This window comes from Scyliorhinus canicula, chromosome 5 (assembly GCF_902713615.1).
Source record: "Scyliorhinus canicula chromosome 5, sScyCan1.1, whole genome shotgun sequence".
Lineage (NCBI taxonomy): Eukaryota > Metazoa > Chordata > Chondrichthyes > Carcharhiniformes > Scyliorhinidae > Scyliorhinus > Scyliorhinus canicula.
The window spans coordinates 138,222,695-138,240,452 of NC_052150.1; the positions used below are offsets into that span (position 1 = coordinate 138,222,695).

Sequence of the window (17,758 nt, forward strand, 5' to 3'; positions counted from 1 at the left end):
GAGAGCTGACTGGTGGTGATTTAACATAAGGATCACCACACCTCAGGCGAGGGACAAGGTTGCGAAGGCGGGGCCTTCATGAATAATCATGAATAATGCTGTTTATATGCATGATACTACATCTGTTATTCATGAAGGCCCCGCCCTCTCAACCTTGCTGCTCACCTGAGATGTGGTGATCCTCAGGTTAAATCACCACCAGTCAGCTCTCCCCCTCAAAGCAGAAAGCAGCCTATAGTCATCTGGGACTATGGCAACTTTACACACTTACAACATCTGTACAGTTGTTTGGAATGCTGATTTAGTAAATGGTGTCATCAAACCAATTCCTAACATGAATGTAATGTAATGCTGTAATTAGGATAAGGGCAATAGCCATGTTAAGAAGCTTTTACTAGTGGTTAGCACAACCGCCTCACGTCGCTGAGGTCCCAGGTTCGATCTCAGCTCTGGGTCACTGTCCGTGTGGAGTTTGCACATTCTCCCCGTGTCTGCGTGGGTTTCGCCCCCACAACCCAAAAATGTGCAGAGTAGGTGGATTGGACATGCTAAATTGCCCCTTAATTGGAAAAAATAATTGGGTAATCTAAATTTTTTTTAAAAAGAAGCTTTTACTGATTTGGTTTGCTCAGTTACCCTTATTTATATCTACTATGGTTAATTGTGTAATCAGAGAGGCAACGTAATTTAACTGTGTAGGGCTCCTAGCCCAATTTTGAAATGGATGCAGGTTGTCAGTTGACTGTTTTAATTGCCAATGGGGTAACCATGTTTTGTAAACTCATCTATTGATATCAACTGTTGGCTTCGAGACAGTTTCGGTGCAAGTATTCCCAGAAAGCACATTAACAACTGCATTCATCAAATAATCACCTTGTAATAGGCAAGCATTTTTAAAAATTTGCACTACACATTGGAACAATGGAAGTGGGTGGCAAAAATACATGAATGTTCTTGAAATTACAAAAGATCGTATGAAATAGGAGCAGGAGTAGGCCATTTTTATCAACTTTGTTCATGGGATAGCGAGTTGCTGCAGTTGTATCTTGTAGATGGTACATACTGATGACACTTTGCCTTGGTGGTGAAGGGGGTGAATGTTTAAGGGGCTGGATGGGATGCCAATCAAGTGTGCTGTTTTTTTCTGAATTATGTCAAGCTTGTTGAGCATTGTTGGGCCTGCACTAATCCAGGCAAGTAGGCCCCTCAAGCCTACTCTGCAATTCACCTAAGATCATGGGTGCGATATAACGAGGAATAAAACAGTGTCCCATTGTGGGCATGTTTAGCGGGGTGTTTCCCAGCACTTGCAGCACCGATAAAGACTCCACTATTAAATGGGACTCTTGTTTCAGGTCTCGTGTGAGGAAGGCCCCGCTGAGGTCGCACTTCCTGCTCTGAAGAGCTCTGCTCATTGGGGAGATCCCACAACCTCCAAATGCGGCCCCCGGACCTCGCCAATGCCCTAACTTACCGATTAGGGGGTCTTCAAGCTCTCCTCGTCCTACCAAATAAGAGGAGGGAACCCCTGGGCCCGATCCCTGGCATGGGCAAGATGCCACCTGGGCAACTTGGCACTGCCATCCTTGCACCCTGGCAGTGACTGGGTGGCACTGTTGTGTGCCAGTATGGCAGTACCAAGGTGTGCAGGTTGCATCAACAGTAGCAGGGTACCACCGTGCCCAGAGGCCGACGGCCCAAAGGCCTCCGATCGCCTGGGAGACTCTGCAGTGATGATGTAAGCCTACTTGTGACAATAAAGATTATTTTTAAAAAGTGCTGTTTCACCTGGTCCATGTTTGTGAAGACCAGTGCTAAACAATGCCGGTTCAGGGTCTCTGAGGTGAGGGGATTCAATCCTGGGCGTTGCGTAGATCCGGTGTAGACGTATTCAAGTGAGGCTGACTGCTCATTTGAATATGCAAACCTGGGTATCGTCCACTGTGATTGGTATTCAGATTGTGATTCCTCGCGTGAGCCTGTTCGATCTTGCGAGGCGTAGCTAGCTGGGTAAATCTCGAGGGAGGCCTTTCGTGAGATTTACCAGCCACACTGTGTCCTAAGTTGGGCACGGCACGGCTGTTAGTTCGCACCACATATAACTGACGATTGTAGCTGCAACTCCCTTTCCTGCCTGGCCCCCAGTAGCCGTTGATTCCCTAGAAGATAGCACAGTGGTTCAGTTCCCGACTTGCGACACTCTCTGCGCGGAGTCTGCACATTCTCCCTGTGTCTGCGTGGGTTTCCTCCAGGTGCTCCGGTTTCCTCCCAGAAGTCCCGAAAGACCTGCTGTTAGGTTAATTGGACATTCTGAATTCTCCCTCTGTGTACCCGAACAGGGGCTTTTCACAGTAACTTCATTGCAGCATGTAAGCCTACTTGTCTAATTCCCCTGAACATGGGTACAGAGACTAAGGGTGTCAATAGATTATTCTTGGCATTTAATATATGCAATCACTGTGGTGTAGCAATCAGTTAAACAAATGGAATAGTCTTGCCTCCAAAATCTGAATTTGACACCATGTAAAAAGCCACATGATGTTCTCGGTTTGAGAATTGTTATGCTTCTCAAAAAACATGAGTTTGGCAGTCTTGTCCTAGATCCAGATGGATGTGCATGTGCAGGAAAATTGTCGACAATTGAACAGGCCCTGCGGGAGGCTGTAAAAGTTAATGCTATGGAAAATGGGAACTCTCCAGTGATCATGTTACTGTTCTGGATATTGTAATAAATTAATCGTGTGAGACAGAATAAAAGTGTATTTTTCTGAATCTGCCCAATTCTACGCATGATTTAGAGACTTTTCAATCTTCCTTGCTTGTGGATCAAGGTGGGAAATGGGCACATGAGCAGTTAAAGTTTTAAAATTTTAACCTGCTGAACCGAACAGCTGATGAGTACACCAATCAAAGCTGTTGGGATCCTTCTTAACATTTGCGTGCCAGGTCCAAAGATTATCATTTGAAGCTGACTATAAATTTTACTGAGTGCCTTGACTATGATATCGCATCAGCTCTACAAATGTGCGTAAGGCTCTTGAATCCTCACTATCCCCGATCCACCTCACAGCCCATTGCCCCCTCACCCAATATCGGCCCTATAATAACATTGAGAATCCTTTAAGGTGCTCATGAAACTATCAAAATAAACAATTAGTCATTCAAAAACACTTTTCAAAAACATTATTTTCTTAATTCAAGAAGTGGTGAGACAGTTGTAGGCAGTTTAAGCCTACTAAGTTGAGACAGATGTATCAATAACCCATGCTAAACTGAATGCAATTATAGGTGTTGGAACTCAGCCAAGCATTCATAATGAAATTCACATGCACAGCTGTATTTTTGAAATAGCCTCCAGCGCTAATACTTTAGAACCTCCTGAAGTCAGTGAAACATGTTAGCCATTTGTTCAAGCTTAAAAACAGGGGAACAGATGTCTGAGATTTTATTCACTTTATCCATTGGACAATAGATTCTAAAGCATTTGAAAACTTTACTACTTTGGTAATATAGATCAATTTAATGATCAGTTACCTTGTGAGAACGCAGCTCAAACATTAATCACTATTAAAAACATATTTAACCTACCATAGAGCATTACGTTATGAAATGTGGCGTTATCAACCCATTTTGAGCTGACATGTCAAAAGGTTCACAACACCTGATGAGGGATCCCCCTTGGTTCATAACACATGTGGTGAACGATGTCACCTACCAAAATGGGTCCAATTCAGTGAAATTAGCAGGGAATCTAAAGTGTCATTCCTCTAAATTGACCCAGCCAGGACGGGATGCATGCAGGCTTCTGACCAGTCCCATTTCGTACAATGGGAATGGATGAGGGTCTTCTGTATCCTGGACCTTCAGGCCTCCATTTTCAGATCCCCAACATGGTCTGTTCTTTGGATGGAAAACATGGGCCTGCACATTAACCTTGGAGCAGCAGCTGAGCTTCCAACTCAAAACTGCTGCTCACGGAAAAATGGTCCACGGTTAACATTGCTACAACATAGGCAGCACGGTGGCGCAGTGGTTAGCACTGTTGCCTCATGCACCGAGGTTCCAGGTTCAATCCCGGCTCTGGGTCACTGTTCGTGGGGAGTTTGCACATTCTTCCCGTGTTTGCGTGGGTTTCTTCCCACAACTCAAAGATAAGGGGAAGTAGATTAAGGACTGAGTTTAGGAGGAACTTCTTCACCCAAAGGGTTGTGAATCTATGGAATTCCTTGCCCAGTGAAGCAGTTGAGGCTCCTTCATTACATGTTCTTAAGGTAAAGATAGATAGTTTTTTGAAGAATAAAGGGATTAAGGGTTATGGTGTTCGGGCCGGAAAGTGGAGCTGAGTCCACAAAAGATCAGCCATGATCTAATTGAATGGCGGAGCAGGCTCGAGGGGCCAGATGGCCTACTCCTGCTCCTAGTTCTTATGTTCTTATGTGCAGGATAGGTGGATTTGCCACGCTAAATTACCCCTTAATTGGAAAAAAATGAATTGGACACTCTAAATTTATAAAAAGAAAAAAAAACGTTGGCACAACATGAAGAAAGCCATTTTTACATGACAAGTCCATTTGGAATGCGTTGCCTAGATTCAATCATGTTTTCAAAAGCGGAAAATTTACAAGCCTGCAAGGAAATGTGGGTAGCGAGACGAGTTAAGTTGCTCTTGACAGAATAGCCTCCTGGAATGTAACCATTCTGTGATGGTATTGCTTACTTCTGAGTATAGATAAAAACCTGTTTAATTTTCCAGCACTGATAATTGTCACTTCGATAACACAAAATGCGTTTTTTCTCATTTTACTGCCTCAAACAATGATCGTGAAATGTTGTGAATTTCTGCATCCGTTCCTAGATAAAAGCATTTTCTATTACTACTGAAAAAGATTTACTGTTTTTACATTTCTTCTCACTGTAAGCACAGCCGTCTGCTTAAATAAAGTTTTAGAACAATTAGCTGGCAGATGGCTGTTTGGAAATGAAGCAAATAGCCATCAGGCTCTCTCCACATTTTCTAAACCTTTAATATAATATAAACGCTGATTATGTGGATGTACTAGAAATTATAGGTATATTAGTTTATTCCACTAATTGAAGGTTTTTTGAGGGGATCATTCCAAATGTTAACCTCTTACTTCACACACAGGTGTGCAGGCAGATGATGGTCACATAACATTAGGGAGGACAAGGAAATGGAGTGGTGGACAATATGGACAAGGTGATGCTCAACCGTTGTATGATCAAAGTGGATGGATGAAATCCCCTGCCCCTTGCCGCTCTGTGCCCGCTGGAATGTTTACCACAACTGGCCAGTCGGGGGAGGTAGGTTGCAAATAATAGAAATGATCATATTGCATGTGAAACTTCCCTTGTGTCCATCTCTTCCCAAAATCAAAATGAACTCTTATTATTAATCCTATTTCAAGTAAAGTTTTTGTGTCATTTATGCTGTTTGAGGAACCACGGATTTTTGTTATCTGCTCAAAAGGAGGCTACATTTCTATAATCTTGTTTTTCGTGAACGTATCATTAAATGTTATTTTTTTCATCTAAAGAGGCTTCTGAGTTACCAGTGAATATTTACCTCTTCCCTGAACTATATGGTTGAGTTGATTTTGAAAATGAGCAGATAATTTAGACAAGCACTTGAAATGCACATATCATACAAGGCCTTGAGCCAAGTGTTGGAAAATAGGATTAGAATAGATAGGTGCTTGATGGCCGGCGTGGACACAATGGGTCAAAGAGCCTCTTTCCGTGCTATATAGCTCTATAATTTTTTCCCATTTTTCCAGTGATGCCATTGTCCTTCAGGATCTGAAGACTCACCGCAATGGCTCAAACTGGCTAACCTATGGTTAATACTTTCAGAGTGCATTATCTGCAGAATTCCTGTATCTCATGGAAGTTGTGCATTCTCAATAATTCTCCCAAAATGTATATAAAGCAATTAACAGTCCCTCTCGACAGAGCTTCTGAAGGTTTACACAAAACAAAATCATAGGTAATTCACTATTTTATCTATGTTGTTGCTCTTGCCTCTGATCGGATGGCTGAGAATTGGCATTCATGCCAAACCTGTGGACACTGTTTTTATATTGCACTTTCTTGGCACATCAATCTTATGAGCTCAACAGCAACCTACTGGTGAACCTGCTGTGATTTGCTAAAGCCCTAATGAAGTTGAGTACATTTGTTTTCTGGTTACAATTGACCACTTAAAGCAAGTTGGGAGCTGGTGACTAGTATGGTTTTATTTACTGTCACCGAAGCACAAATTAATAGAAGGAACATTCTCATGCTTCTTAAGCCAAGGTTTAGAGTTGTTCTTTGAATTTCGTAGCAACAGAAATCACAAATATCAAATTTATTATTAGCAAAAAAATGCAATATAAATTAGCAGGATAATTAGGCTTGAGGAGGCACTTCTAACTTGCTGATTCTATGAGGGGAACTTTTAACCCTGAAAATGTATGGGTTTGGGTCAGGTGACAGCTGAAAAATCTGAAAACCACCCCTCAGCTGCCCACTCCCACATCCAGTTTTAACAGAGGATTTGAAGGGTGGGATTGGAGGGAGATGGTCAACGAATGCACTCGCAGGAAACGGGTTGGTCACATAAATATTATATTGAGTCTCTATTTACTTAAAGAATTAACTACCGGATTAAATGGATTAAATTTAAACCTATCTTGCCAGGAAAGCAGCCAACTAAACGGAGCCAAGAACACCTGTATCCTGAGAATATAGCATAACGTAAGAAATAGGAGCAGAAGTAAGACATGTGGCAGCTTGAGCCTGCTCCAGCATTCCGTACGATCATGCCTGATCTTCAGCGTCAACTCCGTTTTGTCACCTGCTCTCCATGTCCCTTGTTACCCCAAGAGACCAAACATCTGTCCAGCTCAATCTTAAACATATTCAATGAGGGAACATCCACAATCCTCTGGGGTGGAGAATTCCAAAAACTCCATCCTCATCTCTGCTAATTGATCAATGCTTGACCTTGAAACTGTACCCCTGTGTTCTATATTCCCTAGCCAGGATGAAACAACTACTGTGTCTAACCTGTCAAGGCCTTTCAGACTCTTCTATATTTCAATGAGGTCAACTCTCTTTCTTCTGAACTCCAGAGAGTATAGGCTTAATTAATTCAGCCTCTCAAAATAGATGTCAACCCTCTGATCCCAGGAACCAGGCTGCTAAGCCTGCACTGTACTATTCCCAATGCAAGTATATCTTTCCTTAAAAATAGAACATAAGAACTAGGAGCAGGAGTAGGCCATCTGGCCCCTCGAGCCTGCTCTGCCATTCAATGAGATCATGGCTGATCTTTTGTGGACTCAGCTCCACTTTCCAGCCCGAACACCATAACGCTTAATCCCTTTATTCTTCAAAAAACTTATCTATCTTTATCTTAAAAACATTTAATGAAGGAGCCTCACCTGCTTCACTGGGCAAGGAATTCCATAGATTCACAACCCTCTGGGTGAAGAAATTCCTCCTAAACTCAGTCCTAAATCTACTTCCCCTTATTTTGAGGCTATACCCCCAAGTTCTGCTTTCACCCACCAGTGGAAACAACCTGCCCGCATCTATCCTATCTATTCCCTTCATAATTTTATATGTTTCAATAAGATCCCCCCTCATCCTTCTAAATTCCAACGAGTACAGTCCCAGTCTACTCAACCTCTCCTCGTAATCCAACCCCTTCAGCTCTGGGATTAACCTAATGAATCTCCTCTGCACACCCTCCAGCGCCAGTACGTCCTTTCTCAGGTAAGGAGACCAAAACTGAACACAATACTCCTGGTGTGGCCTCACTAACACCTGATACAATTGCAGCATAACCTCCCTGGTCTTAAACTCCATCCCGCTAGCAATGAACGACAAAATTCCATTTGCCTTCTTAATCACCTGTTGCACCTGTAAACCAACTTTTTGCGACTCATGCACTAGCACACCCAGGTCTCTGCACAGCAGCATGTTTTAATATTTTATCATTTAAATAATAATCCCTTTTGCTGTTATTCCTACCAAAATGGATAACCTCACATTTGTCAACATTGTATTCCATCTGCCAGACCCTAGCCCATTCATTTAACCTATCCAAATCCCTCTGCAGACTTCCAGTATCCTCTGCACTTTTTGCTTTACCACTCACCTTAGTGTCGTCTGCAAATGTGGACACATTGCACTTGGTCCCCAACTCTAAATCATCAAACCAAGACTGCACACAGTAATCCTAGTGAGGCCTCACCAAAGTCTTGTTCAATTGTAAGACTGCTTTAATTTTGCACTCCAATCCCTTTGCAATGCATAGCAACATATTATTTGCTTTCTTAATTATTGCTGTATCTACATGCTAACTTTGTGTTCCTTATACGAGTACACTTAAGTGCTTCCAAATATTAACATTTATACGTTTCACACCTTTTAAAAAATATTCTGCTTCTCTATTCTTGCAACCAAAGTGAAAAATTCTTCCCTACATTGTACTCCATATGCCACTTTGTTACCCATTCACTTAACCAGTATATAATCTCTTTGTAGCTTCTTTGTGTCCATCTTACATTGCTACCAAGTTTGCATCGTCAACACACTTAAATACTCTGTCTCTTCATCCAAGTCATTAATATAAATTGCAAATAGCAGACCTTTGAGGCCCTTCATTACTTACAGCCTACCAACTTGACTCTCTCTGACATCCGACTCCCCCAACCACCTGAATAACCCAGACCCAATTACCACTGCAACCACATGCCCCTCTACCCACTGTACCCACTTACCTCATCTACCTTATTATCCTAGCCATTCACTGAGTCATCCATTCAACCCGTTCACTGACATTCAAACTGGAATTTTAAACTTACCATATTGCAGCAAGTACCTCAAAAAGGCACCATGTCTTGTTGTTCCCCCTGACACTAATCTGCTTTGATGGAGCTCTTCAGGGACCTGCCCTCCTCATTTCTGGGAAAGCTAGGCTTGGAAGACCAAGCAAGAAATGTGGAGCAGCACCAAGTCAGGGAAGAATTCAAGCGGAGCAATAATTTGACAATGATTTCCGCTCCTTGGATGATCCAGGCCTATGATCCTTCAAGTGCATTGTGACGGATGCTATAACAATAGATTTTGCCGGTGACTGACAACAGGCTAACTGACCTGAAATTCCTTGTTTCCTTACTCCCTCCTGTATAAAATAGAGTTGTTACATTTGCTAACTTCCAATCTGCTGGGACCATCCTAGAATACAGGGAATTTGGGAAAATCATAACCAGCACATCCAACTTCTTTGCAGCTATTAATTTTAGAACCTTAGGATGTCGGACATCTGGGGTTGTGTTGGACTTTGGTCAATTAAGTTTTCCAAATACTTCATCTCTGCTGATTTTAATTATGTTAAGTTCCTTACTTGTATTAGTGCACAGGTTACCCTCTATCTACGGTATGTGATTTGTTCCCCCCCCCCACCCCCCCTAACTCCTACCGATACCACCCTCCCGCCCACACTCAAATACTATCCACTTAATTTAGGCACTTAGCGTAACCCCAACCTGTCAATTTCAGTGGGACCTTTAAACTTACCTGGTTTACAGCAGCTAGTGCTATATAAAAGTGTTCTTCAATTTGCCTCCCCTGCACTTTGACACTGGACTTCAGAGACTGGGTCTGCCTGGATCTCACCCAGCCTGACTTAGAAGGTCGGGCGAGACACGCACAGAGGAAATTTGGTTCAGGTAAGTGGGCGTGGAGTGGCTTTCCAATGCTGATTGTCACCCTGTGGAAGTTATCTCAGCGAGAAGGGCAGAGGTGAGAAAAAGCAAAAATGAGCTTTTAATAAAACATCGGGAAGATTGTTCAGCTGAGAGTAGAGTAACTGTAATTTTTTAAAATTAAAGTGTCAAATTATAATTGGCCAAATGACATGGTCATACAGTTCACCAGGAGTACTGTTTATTGACGATACAGAATACCAGTCTTAAAATTTGAATATGCCTGCACTTGTGAAGTTTCCGTTCGCATATTTATCACCACTTAACACAAATCCAACTCCAAACGGCCTGTATATTTAATCAATGCCAACTTGTACTAAGGAAACTTCTGTTCTATTCTGCTGCAGCTAAACACATCCGGATGTAGCATTGGCCAAGATGAGGTGGATGGCAGATTGTTAAACTCGTCCTCTGGAGATGAAGTGGTTCCTCCCACACCAGCGTTTCCTATCTCACCACCAACTCCATATGGTAATGTTACCCCATTGCACTGAGCAAAAGGCATTAAGCCTGGAATTGTGTTTTTTAAGTTCTCAATTTGAAGCAAATTAGAAAGTTCGTGAAAATTCAAATGTTGGTGTGCACCAACATGCATTAATGTTTAGAACTAAAGACAAATAATGCCACCAGCCACCCTTAGTGCTGCAGGATTATTTGATCAACAGCCCCCTTACCTCGAGTACTGTCACTTATATGGCTGTCTGGGGAAATAAATACTACTTTGAATTTCTTCTCTTGCAGTGAAAGTATTGAAGACTTTTTCTGCACTTTCTCCGATCGGAGTTGAGGAACAGAGCAGCAATGCTTCAGGTGGCTACAGAGTAACCCCAGGTAAGGATTATACCCTAATAAAAGGAAAATAAGGCAACTGCTGGAGATCTAAAATAAAACAGAAAATACTGGAGAAACTCAGCAGGTCTGCCAGCATCTGTGGTGACTTAATATTTCCAGTCCAATATGACTTCCAGAAGAAGAGTCATATGGACTCAATATTTTGGGCTGGATTCTTCATTTGAGAGACTAAGTCCACACGCCAGCGTGAAAACGGTGGTGTTCTACGCCAGGAAAACGCGCAAAACAGCCACCGATTCCCTGCTCGGGGGGAGGGGTTGGGGTGCTAGCAGCCAGGCAGCATAGAGCTCCCAGCTCTAGCTGCCCGATACGGCCTGCAGCGGCCGCGCCGTGCTTCATGGCGGACGCAGCCCACTGACCCGTAAAAGTAGTCCCCCCTTCAGCCGGCTCGTGCCCCGGACCCCCCCCCCCCCCCCCCCCCCCCCACAGTACCCCCAGCCCCGAATAATGCTCCCTCCCTGCCTGCGGATCGGCCCTCCCCCGACTGTGGCAGCGCTGGACTGAGTCCGCAGCTACCACGCTGATTTCCAGATGGGTGAGACCACACGTGTCCCACGCTGTCTGGAACTCGGCCCGTTGGGGACGGAGCATAGCGAAGGCGGCGCTCCCGATTTCTTCGTCATCGGGCATTCTCCGCCTTGTCGCCAAAGGTGATTTCGCCGTTGGGGAACGGAGAATCCTGCCTTTTACCTCTACTCCCTCCAAAGACGCTGCCAAAACTTCTGAGTTTTTCCAGTACTTTCTGTTTTTATTCAGGAATAAACGTTTTTTGGAATTGCATTTTATTCCAAACATATATAAAAAGTTACAACATACACACAGTTCGGGAAACAAACCTCCCAACCACAACTATAGAGTTTGTACAAATTTCCCTATTTTGTCCCCCCCCCCTTACTCCCTGCGACGAACAACTAGGGGCCACACGGTAACATAGTGGTTAGCACTATGGCTTCAGCGCCACAAATCCCGAAAGACGTGCTATTAGGTAATTTGGACATTCTGTATTTTCTCTCTGTGTATTGTAACTTGCGCCGGCATGTGGCGACTAGGGGCTTTTAACAGTAACTTCATTGCAGTGTTAATGTAAGCATACTTGTGACAAAAAAGATTTTTTAAAAACTCCTCCTTGCCTCAAAACTCTCCGCTGAACCCTTTAACTCGTGTTTGATCTTTTCAAGCAAAGAAAGTCATACAAATCACCCAGCCAGGCCAGTTCCCCCGGTGGCGTTGCTGACCACGATTCCAATAGGATTTGTTGCCGGGCAATCAGAGAGGTGAAGGCCACAACATCGACCTTCCTCCCCTCCATCTGCTCCGGCTTCTCCGATATCCCAAATACCGCCACCAAAGGGTCCGGATCCACCTCCTCCCCCACTATCCTTGCTAGAACAGCGAACACTCCCACCCAGAATCTCTCCAACTTTTCGCAGCCTCAGAATATATGTGTGTGATTCGCTGGTCCCCGCCCACACTTCTAACACTCGTCTGCCATCCCCTCAAAGAATCCATTCATTCTTGCCCCCGTCATGTGTACGCTGTGTACCACTTGAATTGCGCACCAGGGGGTCACAATTATCCTTCATAGCGCCTCACTGCATACTCCCCAATTTATCTCCCCTCCCAGCTCTCTTCCACCCCACGCCCACTCATCCTTAATCTACACTACCCACTCACCTCCCTGTTCTCCCAGCCATCTGTATATGTTTCCGATCCGGCCCTCCTGTTCCACATCCGGAAGCAACAGTCCCTCCAGCAGGGTGTACCATGGCGACCTGGGAAACTCTTTCCAAACCTTGCGTGCGAAGACCCTTACCTGCAGGTACCTAAACTCACTTCCTCTTGGGAGCTCTACCCTCTTCTTCAATTCATCTATACTGGTAAACCCTTCTTCCAGATACAGATTCCTCACCTTAACCAGCCCCACTCCTCTCCACTTTCGATACGTGCCATCTACCCACCCACACCCCCCGCACACACACACAACCCGCCCCCACGGCTCAAAACCGCAGTTTGCACATAATGGTGTTAACACCGACATCCCCTCTGCCTCCTCAGCTGGGTCCAGATCTTCACTGTGGACTGCACAACCGGGATCTCCGAGTATCTGCTTTGCGCCATTGACCGTTTCGCCATCACCATAGTCCTTAAGCTGGACCCCCTACAGGATTCTTCTTCCATCCTAACCCATTCTGCCTCTTCTCCTTCCTACCATCACCACACCTTCTCCACATAATCCGTCTAATGTAAAGTAGCAGGTTTGATGCCAACCGTCCCCTCTGCTTCTGTAACAGGGTCCTCTGAACCCTTGGCACCTTCCCTACCCATACAAAGTCCGAAATAATCGTGTCTAGCTTCCGAAGGAAGGCCTTCGGCATAAAGATCGGGATTGTCTGGAACATGAACAGGTACCTCGGCAGAATGTTCATCTTCACCACTTGGACCCTCCCCGCCAAAGTCAAGTGCAGCGTGTCCCACCTCTTGAGATCCTCCCTAGCCTCCTCCACCAGATTTGTTAAATTCCATTTGTGCCGCATTGCCCATTCCCTCGCTACCTGAATCCCCAAATATCTAAACCTGTCTCTGGCCCTGTCATGGGAGTGTCCCTGTAAGAAATGTTTTTGTCTGATCACATGATGTCATTGTGTGGGTGGAGCTGGGCTGTGGCCCTGAGTTTTACTTTCGCTTTGAGTTTGAACTGGTTTGTACAGCACAGGTTGAAAAATAAGTGTCTCTTTATCTGCATTTTAAAAGATGTTTCCAGATTACTTGACAACTTAAAAGTGATAACTGTTTTCTGGAAGGAATTCAAACCTGCTGTTTTGAAAAGGAAACAAGAGCATCCATACCAGGTCTTGAGTGCTGTGTGCTGGCCACACCTTTGAAAAGGGGGTTTCTGGTTTCTGGGATCTTGTTATTAAATTGGAACAACTAAATGGGGGAATTTATTAAAGGTGATACATAGATTACTGTAGCTGTGTGGGCTATTTATGTTTGTAGTTGATAAAAATTCTGACTGTGTGTGTTTATAAAAATGTTAACTAAATTTGGAGAATAAAGCTTGTTTTTGATTAAAAATGCTTAAGGCCTCTGTTGAGTAACACCTGAAGAGTAGGTCCTTGTGCTCCTCATAACCAAAATCTATAAACAGTTGTAGGTCAGGTGAACTCCATGATATACTTTGGTGTTCTCTAAACCCTGGTCCATAACACCCCCTAAATTGACTCACTGACCCGACTCATTCAGCGGGGAAATTTTGCTTTTCCCTACATTTCACTTACTCCTGAGAATGCCGCAAATCTTCCCACCAGGCCCATAATACTCTCCATGCTCTCTAGCGTGTCTGAAACATATAGTAGTAGGTTGTCCACATGTAGCAACACCCGATGCTCCCTTCATTCCCTCGTAATCCCGTGCCACTCTGCTGACCCCCAAAAAGCTATTGCCAGAGGCTCTATAGCCAGCGCAAACAGCAGCGGTGATGGCGGGCACCCCTGCCTTGTTCCTCTGTGTAGTTCAAAGTTCCGTGAACCCATGTCGTTGGTCCGCACACTCGCCCTTGGTGCCACTTATAACAGGCGCACCCATGCCACAAACGTCGACCCAAACACAAACCTTCCCAGGACCTCAAACAGGTACCGTCCGCCACTCCACCCTATCGAATGCCTTTATTGCATCCATTGACACCACTGCCTCCGATTCCTGAGCTCTTGACAGGGTCATGATCACATTTAACAGCCTCACTATATTGCTAGAAAGATGCCTGCCCTCTATGAAGCCTGTTTGGTCCTCCGCAACCACGCTAGGGACATAACCTTCCATCCTTCCTGCTACCAACTTAGCCAGAACTTTCATGTCTGTATTTAACAAAGATATGGACTCACGTTCCAAAGGGTCCTTCCCGTTTTTTGGTATTAATGTGATCATTGCCTACATCATCGCCTCCGCCGGGTCCCCCTTCTCCAATGCCTCATTAAACTCCCCCAAGAGATGTGGCGCCAGGTCCGTCGCAAACTCCTTTTAAAATTCCTTCCTGAGCCTAACCTGGTCCTTCACGTGGAGGTGCGTCTCCTGCAGAAAGAGCATCTCCGCTTTCAAGTTCCTGAGGTGCGCAAAGACACTAGATCTTTTCACCGGTCCATTGAGCCCTCGCACGTTCCATGTAATCAGCCTTGCCGGGGACTTACGCCTCCATTCCCCTCTACCATCTGTCATCCTCCCCTTTTGGTTCTACTCCCATTAATTTCACCCAATACCTGGCCCATCTGAGATGGCCCCTTTGTCCACCGTTGACCATGTTTCTTCTCCAGCCTTGCCTTGTCGCAGCACCCTCCCTTTGTTCCCACCCTCCACTTCCACCAACCCCCCTAATGGCCACTTCTCTCGGTCTTTTTCCCCCACCTCACTTCCGCTCACCAGCATTACGTGCCAACCTGGCAACTCTTGCCTAAAGGTCCTCCTACTGCCCCCCCCCCCCCCCCCCACCCTGCCCCGCCCTCACCTCGTTCAGGAAAAAACTCTATTTAGAGCTAGGTTTTTTTTAAATTTAAAGTACCCAATTCGTTTTTCCAATTAAGAGGCAATTTAGCGTGGGCAATCCACCTCCCCTGCACATCTTGGTGTTGTCGGGGGGAGACCCATGCAGGCATGGGGACAGTGACCCGGGGGCGGGAACGAACCTGGATCCTCAGCGCTGTGAGGCAGCAGTGTTAATCACTACGCCACCGTGCCACCCTGGAGTTGGGTTTATTAACCACAATGAAGGACTCCAATAATCCTGATGCAGATTTAGACATGAGCTCCTTACATAATGAAGCACTGCACCCAGAGATTTGTGTGCTGTAATGCATCCCTGAGGCACCTATTGTGTTCCGACCCAGCCGAAACATCCTTTGAATTCTGATATTGTTTTGAGGCAAATTAGTAGAACTTTCATGATACGGTTGAAACATCTGAGCCGCATCCTGGAAGCTTTTGGTGGGACGGTGGGGAATGGGCTGGTAATTTGGACTTTTGGTGATAATGCAAAAGAAAAGATAATTGCCACTAGAGGAAGCCGCTTGAATCCGAATGCAAAACTTGCCTTCAGGATATATTATTGTGCAAGTAGAATTTATGGTGCATGCCTGCAGCAACAGACTCTTGATGAATACAATAACATGATTCCCATTCTAAATTTCCTTGTGTTAAAATAAATGTTTAAAACCCTATCAAGTTGCAGTACTATACCTTCTATGCTGAATGATACGTCTGTCATGTTATGTAGCACAGGCTGCAAGTGGATCCAGACCTTAAGTTAGTTCAATCTGATTTATTGAACCAGTAGCACAGTTAGCACAGTTCTTTATGAGTTCGACTCTCTGCTAACCTAAGTGCGGTGACTCTGTCTGACTGAACCAGACTAGCTCTTAGCCACGTGCTGGAGGTGTGATACTGTACATACACCCTGACTCACTCTATAGATGTTCATCAGTGGAAAGAGGCGGAGTGTGAGTGCCTCGTGCCTTTTATAGTGAGATACCACCCCTGAGTGTCCTGCCTGCTCATTGGTCATGTCCTGTTCTGCTCATTGGTCATGTCCTGTTCTCTGTGTTCATTAGCTGCCTGTCTGGATATCATTATCTGCATGTCTGCATATCATGACAAAGTCATAAAATCATTTCTGTCAGAGGAAATGTAAATAGTTTGAAAGTTCAATCTGGATTTGACCAGAGCAAGACCAGGGATTTGCAAGCATTTCAGCCAGACCTCCAGGTTTCTGCCAAGAGGAGGAGAGTTGCCACAGCTGCTGCTTTGTATGCCATACCCACATTAGCACAGAATACAGTTTCACACTGTTTCTCTTTCCTGTGGCGTTCAATCCCAGCCATTGTTTGTGCACAGAAGTTTAGATACATGGTTAAGATGGAAAGGAGAGCAGCACGGTGGCGCAGTGGTTAGCCTTGCTGCCTCACAGCGCCGAGATCCCAGGTTCGATCCCATCTCTGGGTCACTGTTCGTGTGGAGTTTGCACATTCTCCCCGTGTTTGCATGGGTTTCGCCCCCACAACCCAAAAGATGTGCCAGGTAGGTGGATTGATCATGCTAAATTTCCCCTTAATTGGCAGTATCTGCCAAACAGTGTGTGGAAAGTGCAGAGCCTTCTGCTGGACTCATCCAGCTGGATTTGCCAAAATCCACGTGACGCATCTCACTTGGTGAAAAAACTCTAAATTTATAAAAAATAACAAGATGGAAAGGCTGTGGGATGCTTGGAGCATGAAACAGCTTTGTTGTATTTTCTTTTTGCTGACAAAAGCAAATTTCAGTTTTGTGAGGTATCCTTGCCTCCGAATTCAAACTATCATCACTACATATGCTGCAAATAAGTTATGCGATTCTGAAGCAAAGTAAGAGAACTTGGCCCAGCTGAAACTTTATACTTAGTTTCAACAAATATTTGTTCAGAGTTATTTTAAGCACTATTATTGCAGCTGTGGTCTAATGAACCTGAGGTCCAACATTCAAATCATGTCCACAAGTTGAAACACAGAGAAGTGATTCATTTCCTGTTTCTTTCAATAAAAAATACAATTTGAACAGAAAGGGAATAAACAAGTTTTCCTCACAAAATCAGGTAAAATACCTGAGGCGCTTGTTTGAAAGTTACACTTTCAGACCAATTTATTTTCAGGCCAGAGGTCAAGGGATTTACTTAGACGGGTAATGTTTTCACACATCCCAAAACGTAAAAATATTTTGAGCATTTACCTACCAATACTCAATTTAATTAGTATTAATATATTTGCAACAAAATTGAATCATTAACATCTCTGGGATCATACTTCAGCTCTGAGATTTTTGGCTTTGATTTACAAAAAAAGACTGGGTCAACTTTTACATGAGGAAACACTTTTTTTAAATGTACTTTATTCCAACATATACAAAAGATTACAAAACTTGAACAATTCGGGGAACAAACTCCCCAAGCCACGATACAGCTTGTATCCCCCCCCCCCCCCCCCCCCCCCCCACCACCACCACCACCGTCACGCGAGTGATGAACAGCTCCTCAAACATGGTCACAAACACCCCCACCTTACCTCGATGCCTTCCGCTGAACCCTTTAATTCGTACTTAATATTTTCAACTGA

General features: G+C 44.5%; 1 protein-coding gene across 7 annotated transcripts in view; it reads left to right on the forward strand.

The window, feature by feature from the left end:
- LOC119966295 (tensin-3-like) overlaps window positions 1-17,758 on the forward strand; it is a 533,488-nt gene that overhangs the window by 464,505 nt on the left and 51,225 nt on the right. For all 7 annotated transcript variants that reach the window (XM_038797763.1, XM_038797764.1, XM_038797766.1 and 4 more), the window contains 3 exons: window positions 5,147-5,322; window positions 10,124-10,247; window positions 10,518-10,607. In XM_038797763.1, coding sequence (XP_038653691.1) covers window positions 5,147-5,322; window positions 10,124-10,247; window positions 10,518-10,607 — 390 coding nt within the window. The remainder of the gene's footprint in view (window positions 1-5,146; window positions 5,323-10,123; window positions 10,248-10,517; window positions 10,608-17,758) is intronic.